Source organism: Jatropha curcas, chromosome 7 (genome assembly GCF_041381405.1).
Source record: "Jatropha curcas cultivar XTBG-Jc1 chromosome 7, XTBG_Jcur_1.0, whole genome shotgun sequence".
Taxonomy (NCBI): domain Eukaryota; kingdom Viridiplantae; phylum Streptophyta; class Magnoliopsida; order Malpighiales; family Euphorbiaceae; genus Jatropha; species Jatropha curcas.
The window spans coordinates 28,942,923-28,951,727 of record NC_143157.1 but is presented as its reverse complement, the minus strand read 5'-3'; the positions used below and the strand labels follow the sequence as shown (position 1 = coordinate 28,951,727).

At 36.2% G+C, this 8,805-nt stretch overlaps 1 protein-coding gene across 1 annotated transcript; it reads right to left on the bottom strand.

The window, feature by feature from the left end:
* Positions 1-98: 98 nt before the first annotated feature.
* CHR17 (chromatin remodeling factor17) lies at positions 99-7,607 on the bottom strand. Its single transcript, XM_089724372.1, has 25 exons — positions 7,279-7,607; positions 6,649-6,771; positions 6,448-6,554; positions 5,758-5,870; positions 5,349-5,446; positions 4,991-5,170; positions 4,631-4,852; positions 4,201-4,335; positions 3,832-4,114; positions 3,685-3,758; positions 3,305-3,525; positions 3,140-3,227; positions 2,966-3,059; positions 2,689-2,877; positions 2,535-2,566; positions 2,318-2,394; positions 2,118-2,207; positions 1,960-2,029; positions 1,774-1,828; positions 1,634-1,692; positions 1,393-1,558; positions 1,061-1,239; positions 713-928; positions 489-587; positions 99-417 (listed from the first exon to the last, which is right to left on the bottom strand). The coding sequence occupies exons 1-25, from the start codon at positions 7,486-7,488 to the stop codon at positions 400-402; spliced, it is 3,198 nt and encodes a 1,065-aa protein (XP_089580498.1). The 5' UTR covers positions 7,489-7,607; the 3' UTR covers positions 99-399.
* Positions 7,608-8,805: the final 1,198 nt, after the last annotated feature.

Sequence of the window (8,805 nt, the reverse complement as noted above, 5' to 3'; positions counted from 1 at the left end):
TGGAGTTTTTCTCTTATTCTGTATCCCCAAAATGAAAAAAATAAATAAATTGAATACAGTTTTCGCCAATGACAGGAATTTCAGACTTGAAGCCACAATTCACTAAATACTCAAAGGCAAATTAATAATATAATCATTACAAAACGTACCCTTAATACAACACTAACCTTAAATAAATACATAGAATTTTGTTAGTTCATACTCTAAACAAGCTCTAATCTCATCCATATGTTGCAGATAAATTGATTCTGACCCTGAGTGAACAAAAATAAGGGGATACAGAACATTATCAGTGGGATACTTCTGATGCACTGAAATACCAGAAATTTCGGCACCTGTGCTCTGATAATAAAAAAAATTAAAATTAAAAAAAAATAATAATAATAGGCCTGTGCCAAATTACTTTCTCCTCTTTCCCTGCAAAAAAAAGTAATAAAAGTTCAGCTAATCAATTCACCCAGAAAAGCAAATTAACTGCGGCTACTTACTGAGGTCACATAATCATCCATTGATAATTGCTTTCGTTTTTTTAGTGAAGTGGGACTCTCAGTTTGCCTTCCCATAGCACGCTTCGATGGTGTCATGTTCTGAGCAATAAGATCGTTTGGTTAACACAGCATGTATGGAATTAAGACAACAAAATACTAGGATTGTGTAGGTGCATGTGTTAGATGATGAAGGTTAGAAAGATGATGAAGGTTATAAAGAGCACCTTTGCGAGCTTCTTCTCTTTCCGTGCCTGTCTCTCTCTCTCATCATATTCTTGGTTTTCCTTTTCCACCAACCGAATTAGGGTATCACATCTCCTTGCTAGTTCTTGAGTTGTGCGAGACTTCACAAACCAGTCAAAGCGGAACAAAGGCGATGTACGGAATGCAGCCTTTAACTCATCCCAATTCCCATAACCAAGCTTGTGAACCATGCAAATCTGCAGGTTGTAATAGAAAAGCTTTCACATCAATGTATGTCTAATATTTGAAAAAAAAAAAAAGCTGGGGGAGAGAGAAAGAGAAGGGGGAAGGACTCATATCAGAGAAATGTATCGATAAAGAATTTGCACCATGAAACGATCACATTCTTCATTGTACAGCTTCCCTTTGTTCTGACCATACTGGATCTTCAATTCAAGCCATGGATTCTTGTAGCGATCCAATTTCTTGCCAATTGCTTTCATGATCTCATCCTTGCGGGAAATTCTAGCCTCTCCTCTCTCAATATTTTTAATGATCCTATCGTAGTCTGTGGCCATTCCATGATTCAGACAAGAAAAAAGAAAAATATTAGTCACTGTTAAGATCCAATGAAAAGCAAATTCAAATCATCCAAAATTTCATCCGAAAAGAGTTTGTTCAACTTAAGCTAGAATATAATAAAATTTGACATCACAGTTACCATTCAACTCTTTATATCGCTCTTTAAAAACTTTAGCATATCTTTCAACTTCCTCCTCTGTTTTTCCTTCCATTTCAGAAGCAATACTTTTTATGTCATTCCGACCATACTTCTCACAAGCCCTAATGAAGGTATTGAAGTCTCTTCTGCTCCATGAAGAGAACCCCTGAAATTATGCATTAAAAGCATCAGTCGATAGGTCCATAATACAAACAAAACTTGAACTAGATACTCCACTCACCTCCTCCAACAGTCGCTCCTTTTCTTCCAATTCTTCAGCAGTCAAAGGTTCTCCAACCTCTAAACAATCAACAATCAGTCAGCTGTATGTGAAATGATGCAAGGAACAAACATAATTAGGGACCTTATAAAAGAACATACCTTCAGGTTCATCCACATCAATTGTGTCTTTCAACTGATTCTTTTGATGGGTTTGCTGAAATATTGTTTTAAGAAAAAAAAAACGACAAACATTTTGCATATAAGATAAGAACAAATTTTTGAACATATCAACAAGGTGATGAAGAAACCAGAAAATAAACTCAAGAAAAGAAAGATGGCACTCACCATGAGGTAGCGTACTTCTTTTTCATACAACTCGCTCAATCTTTGTGTGTTGAAAAACTGGAAATCATGCCTGAAAAAGGAAGCAAATATTCAAGCCACAAGAAATGAGAATTCAAACCCACTACAAAGAGCAAGCAAGAAGTTTAAGAAATGCTTACAATTGAGGCATGCGGGGAATTCGAGGCTCTTTTGGCTTTGCTGGGCCACCTTGGCGCATTGTTTGCTTAAAGTATTCAGATTCAGAGTAACTGGTCAAAGAAAGAGTAAAAACAAAAAGAGTTCATGGATAATGCTAAAATGATACATGCAAACTTAAAAACACGACCAGAAGGGGGAAAGGGGCAGAGAAGAGCAGTACTTGCGCTTTCTTTCTCTCTTCGGCGGTTCAATCCAGTTCTCACTGACAATCTTCTTGAAGTCAAACTTGTTCTCATCCTTCATGAGAACCAACAAGAGCAGGGTCACAAAAATGATCTCAAAACAATACTAATGAAATGAAACTACCAATCAATGACAAAGGATAAAAAACATAGAGAGAAGGAAAGGGATGGAAATTGAGTCCGCACTGTCTATACCTTATCATCATCAAAATCATATAATTCAGCAGCTGCCAAAAACCAGGAAAAAATCAGCAATTAAAATGCTGACGTCGCATGGTGATTGAAAAATTAAATAAATGAATGAAGTGACCAAGAATAAACTAGTGAAAGAAATCATTGATGCACATACTGTCATCCATTTTGAATTTTATGGCATCTTCTGTGAACTTCTTCATCTTGGCATCAAGCTCTGCTGTTGCCTCTTCTCCTTTAGCAATAATTCTATCAATGTCTTCATCTGTAATTGTGCTGTCCTTTGAGCTGAAAACCATCTCAGCACCAAACCTCACCATTTGAAGCAGCTCATCTTTATTGACAGCTGTAAGAAACAAAAAAAAGCATCAAGTATTGCCCACGAAAACATAAACCATAATTCTGCTCAGGGTCAACGTAAAAATGCTGCTTACTTTTCTGCTCTGCTAACCGTCCTTGTTGAATCACTAAAGCATCAAGTGCAAGCTTCTTATAAGCCCTTTCAATAACTTTTTCCTCGATGGTATACTGTTACATAATCAATAAAAATGAGAAATATAATTGAAACAGCTTAGCTTCAGTTATGGCACAACAAAATAAATGCCAACCTCTGTGCAAAATCTGAATACTTGAACTTCTTTCTTTTGACCAATCCTATGAGCACGATCTTGTGCTTGCAAATCCACTTGTGGATTCCTGCAACAAATTCTCAACATCATAAAAAAAGAGCAGCAGCAGACAGCAGAAAAAGAAAAAGAAAAAAAAAAACTCACCAATCACTGTCATAAAGTATAACAACGTCTGCAGTAGCAAGATTAATCCCAAGTCCTCCAGCTCTAGTAGACAACAAGAAGACAAATTTCTCACTCCCCGGTTTGTTGAAGGCATCAATGGAAGCATCACGATCCTCTCCACCAGTATTCCCATCAATTCGACAATACTGATAGCCGCGAAACATTAAGTAGTCTTCAAGAATGTCAAGTAATCTAGTCATCTGCATTTTAAAACAAAATTCAACAACACATGGATAAATAAGAAGTTGTTCAACGGTAATATTAAGAATAATGACTAATAAACATAGAAAATACAGACTAAAAGATACTGAACTAATATTTTAAGGACCCTAGTTGATCAGCATTTACAACAAACTCACCTGTGAAAATATCAAAACCCTGGAATCCCTCTCTTTTAGCTTAGGAAGCAACTTATCCAAGAGAACCATCTTACCTGGAAAATAATGATTTCCATCACTAATTATCATATAGACACCAACAAAATCATCAAACGCTGTGAAGCTTACCAGCATTAGTAATAAGATGATCTCCTGTTGTATATGGCGGACCAGGCTCAGCACCCTGGAAAAGATAAGGATGATTACAGCATTTACGAAGCTGCATTGCTATATTCAGAAGACGTTTCCGTTCTCCACCAGCATTGACAACTTCAAGATCTTTCTGCAGTAAAGCCCTATAATACTGTTTCTGCATCTGGGACATGCCCACCTTCAGTATGGTTTCCTTCTTTGGAGGCAAACCTTTCTCGACATCTGATTTCAGTCTTCGCAGAAGAAATGGCCGAAGAACCTTAAAGACGAAGATTCCACAAAAACAATTAACGAATTTGCAAGCAGAAACCTTACAACTCAACAGTATCAAGGTAACATGCCTACCTTGTGTAGTTGTTGTACAACCTCCTGCTGGTCATTTTCACCAGAAATTTGGAACCATTCATCAAAAGTTTCAGCTGAGCTAAAAATCTCTGGCAGTAAGAAGTTCAGAAGAGACCAAAGTTCGTGAAGATTGTTCTGCACACCGGAAAATACAATGAGAATGGTACACTGAACAAGAAAAGTATCTATTTGGTATGGCTAGGTTGAATAGGATTAGAAGATAACTCGTGAATATAGAAAGGAAAACTCAATAGCAGTCTAATGTCTGCATTTTGTATCTGAATCAAGTTCAGCCTCAGCAATTCCTCCTCAGAAACCCAAGTTAACAAGTTAAAATTTTGTTGATAAAAGCATTAAGAACGGAACATTTAACAAGTTTTCTCAAACACCAACTTTACAAATTTCCACATTATTAGAGTCAAATGCATACCTGAAGAGGAGTACCAGTAATGAGGAGACGATAATTGGTATTATAAAGTCTCATTGTTTTTGAAAGAAGAGAATTTTCATTCTTAATTCGATGGGCTTCATCAATGATTATGTAGCGCCAGCTAAAGCGACGCAAAGAAGACTTCTCTTTGATTGCCATTTCAAAACTTGTAACACAGATATCAAACTTGCCCGCAACCAACAATTCCTCACGTATATGTTTCTGCCAGAAACAAGAAATCAGCAGAACGTTAGAACTGCAAAACCACAGGAACTTTTTACCAACCAAAACATAATTTGAGAAACCCAAAAATATGTGAAACAAAGAATTACTCACTAAAGCCTAATTTTATTGGCTTACCCTTTCATCAGGATTGCCAAGAAACTTCACAGCACGCAAAACTGGACAAAACCGACGAATTTCATTCATCCAATTACCAAGTGTAGACTTTGGAGCAACTACCATATGAGGACCAGTTATTCCTCTAAACTCATGCAGGTAGCCCATTAAGGAGATCGTTTGTAAAGTTTTACCAAGACCCTGTATTGCAAATAAAGCATTTATTGATATAGCATAAAATACAGTTAAGTACAAACATATTCATGTATGACATAATAGAACAAACTAAAATGCACGGATGTATAAGTGCTGATTTAGGATATCTTAAGATATTAGGCTACCATAAAACCAACATAAACAACATTGCTGGGATGCATACCATTTCATCTGCAAGGATTCCATTTATACCATTCTCATAGAGTCTTATAAGCCAGTTTAACCCCGCTAGTTGGTAATCCCTCATCTTTCCCTGAATACCTGCAGAAAGCAAAAGGCATAATATAATTAAAAATAATAATTTCTACCTTTGCTACATTTAAAATACATAAACATCAGCTCAAATTTAAATTCCTCGAGTTAAAGAGAATCTCTCACTAGCCAGACACCCATTCAACTAACATTAGTTAAGTGTTGGCTAACATTTGATTAAAATGCCTCGTAAGTAATATTTAGACCATTAGACAAAAGAATATAGATCCAATTCTAAATAGGGATCATTTAATTTTTTCTTGAAAAGGCAAACTGCAAATGCACATGCATAAATAGAAAAGTCAAGATAGAGCATTTACATGAGGGTTGTGCAACCAGGCGTGTGTTTCCTGCCCCAGACAAACCATCTTCTTCCTCCTTGAGATATTCTTCATCTTCTTCCTCTTCAGTTAATTTGGATGCATGCCGACCCCTAAAGGTAAGTTAACGAAGAAGTCATCATGAGCACATATAGATTATTTAAATGCATTTACATGTTAGTATGTGGGTGCACTCTCTAACAAGCATATAAAAACAATTTAAAGCATAAGGCAGGCTACCTACCCAAATAAATAACCAAAAAAAAAAAGATGCCTTACATCCAAACTTTTCTTTTCTTTTCTTTTTCTTTTTCTTTTTTTCTTTTTTTCTTTTTTTTTTTTTTTTTTTTTTTTATAAGAGTAATAATCAGAACCAAGGTACCAAATCCTGGTCATGAGAAATTTAGCTAATATCAAATACCAAGTTCCCTATAGTCTATGGATTTATGAGATATTTTTATACAGTCAGAACTCTGCATCAACAATGAAATATTCGAAAATAGTGAATACAACAACACATGATTATCTGAATGTTTAATAATCAAACAGGAAAGTGCTTCCAATACGCAAAAATAGACATTTTTTACTTGAAGGTATCAAAAAGTATTGAATTAGACGACCACGAAATAATTGCCCTAGAGGAAGATCAAACAAAACAGTGTTGAACTAGTTAAGCACCAAAACTTATACCTTCCCTTTGCTTTTTTCTGGGATGTAGATTGATCAGGTTTGGCAAAATGAGCAAATAACTCAGTTTGCTGCAGCAAATACTTCAAGCGCCCCTTTCCTTTATTGTTCTGCCATTTGACCAAAAGTCAGCAAACTTATATAAAAAGTTCCACACATACTCCAAGCAAAAAGTATGTTTTGAGTAGCAGTAAGTAAACACACCATATCTGCATCTATAGCTGCATTTTGTGCGTCCAATATTTCCTGAATCTTCTGTTTCTTCATCTTCTGCATTTCTTTTAGTCTTTCCTTTTCGCGCTTGCTAATTTCATTGTTGTTTTCATCCTGCAGACCAAGACATGCGAGGAAATTGTTTAAAAAAGATGTCGTACACCAAAATAATGCAACTCAATTAACTTAGATGTATGAGTAATAGCAAAAAGGCAAAACAAAAACACACGTAGAAGACATGAAAGGGCAATCTATAATCCAATGCAATACTCCTCTTATTCAACTCCTCCAGCAGCGTAAGATTTCTCAATTTTTAGGTGCAAAATAAAGAACCCAACAGGGAGAACTTCTTCTTTTTCTTTCCCTTACTTTAATGGGAGGCAGCAAAACTATAGAAATTAAGCCTACCAAGCATATACCTCCACATATTTTCAAGCCTGATAGAAATAAATTCACGTATAAAAACGAAGTTCATCCCTATTTTTCTTCAATTTCAACTGTGACCTAGCAAATGCTCATCCAAAACCGAAACCTAGACTATCAAACTTCAGAATTTTTCATAAAGCAATGTCATCTGCAATAAACTGAACTAACAATGGCCAGCATAATCTCATAAATTACCTCTTCAACGTCTTCACCGTCAGCGTTGACGTCGTCCCCAGTAGCATCTGCTGCTTCTTCATCATCGGAATCAGCAGAACGAGCCACGGCTTCAAGCTCCTCCTCGTCTTCCTCCTCGATCTGTTCGTTGATTTGCTGCTCCGACGACGAACTGGATGAGTTGGATAGCGCCTCATCAGATGATGCCGGTTGCTTCGAGGTTTTGGCCATGGTGTTTGCTTGCCTTCCCCTGAGATCGAGGGTTTCTTTTTCCCGAGAGAAAAATGGAAGAGTTTAAATTGGAAGCGACTTTCTAATAAAAATGAGGAGTAAAGAGGGATTTGGTACTACGTGTGAGATTTTATATCTTAGTATATTTATGTTTGGATAGATTCTATAAAACAAAATTGGGCTCATGCCGGTTTAAGTCGGGTCAGGGCTCAGAAGTGAAATGCTATTTCCCGCCTTTTGTTGTAGCGGAAATGTGATTTCCCGCCTTGGTCGTGGTTCGGTTGTCCAGTGTCTGGGTGGTTCGGTCTCGTGGTCAGACTGGAGATTTGTGAGCCTGGGTTTGGCTTGGGTGCTTCTAGGTTCGATGGTTTTATGGCAACTATTAAAAGTTTCTTATAATTTGTTTTTGAAATACATAAATTTGAAATTAAGCATAAATGGTTTTATATTTAGGCTATGTTGAGCAATACTTTTTTAAGTAATTTTTAGCATTTTGATCGATTAAAACTTTATACGCTAGTGTTCAGTATTTTTATAAAAACTAACTCATATAACTATTCAAATAGCTAACAGCTAAATTTTATTAAAAATAGCCAGCAATTAGCAAAACAGCTAATTTTGATGAACAGACCCTTAATCATCATTTCCAATTTTTATAATAAAATTTCTTATTAATTGTTCAAAATGCTAGAAATATGAAATTAAAGATAAATGGTTTTATATCTCCAATTTTAATTAACTAAAATCAAAACACTAAAAGGAGAAAACAATTATTGAATAGGGCCTGAAACAAGATGTTAAATATTAATTTTCAACGTTTAACCTAAGCGGGCCCGATAATAATGTTTCATCTTTTGGCCCAACAAATAGTCAAGCTGACAAGCTATATGGGCTTTTATAATCCATCCCACCCATAAACATATTTTGACTGTTACGTAACGGATAGTTAGGAAGAGCCGTGGGAGGGCTGTCTGCAACTGCTGTTGCAACGATGCGACTGGAGGATGACGACGTCAACTGACAGTTGGGGATGGACTTTGTGTCTTCACCTTCAGAGTCAGAGGCCCACGCCGAGTCACGTGCAATCCTCACCCCAAAATCTAAGGATTAACACGTGGCAACAGAAGTTAATACCAGCATAACAGTCAAAAAAAAAAAAAAGATTAAGAATATAGGATATCCACCCGAATAATATTAAATTATTAATAGAAAAAGAAAAAGGAAAATTAGAGAGGAAGGAGTACGATAGACGCGATCCACCTAATCAAAATCCCATCTTTAGATCAAACCCCAACCAAACATCTGCCGTTCTAACAC

What these genes read in the sequence shown, in the direction of transcription:
- CHR17 (XM_089724372.1), bottom strand. Translation starts at nt 7,488, where the DNA reads ATGGCCAAAACCTCGAAGCAACCGGCATCATCTGATGAGGCGCTATCC. An exon ending in ATTCCCCGCATGCCTCAATT is followed by an intron (nt 2,030 to 2,117) that starts GTAAGCATTTCT and finishes TTCCTTTTTCAG; the next exon opens with GCATGATTTCCAGTTTTTCA. An exon ending in TGATGTGGATGAACCTGAAG is followed by an intron (nt 1,693 to 1,773) that starts GTATGTTCTTTT and finishes TTGATTGTTTAG; the next exon opens with AGGTTGGAGAACCTTTGACT.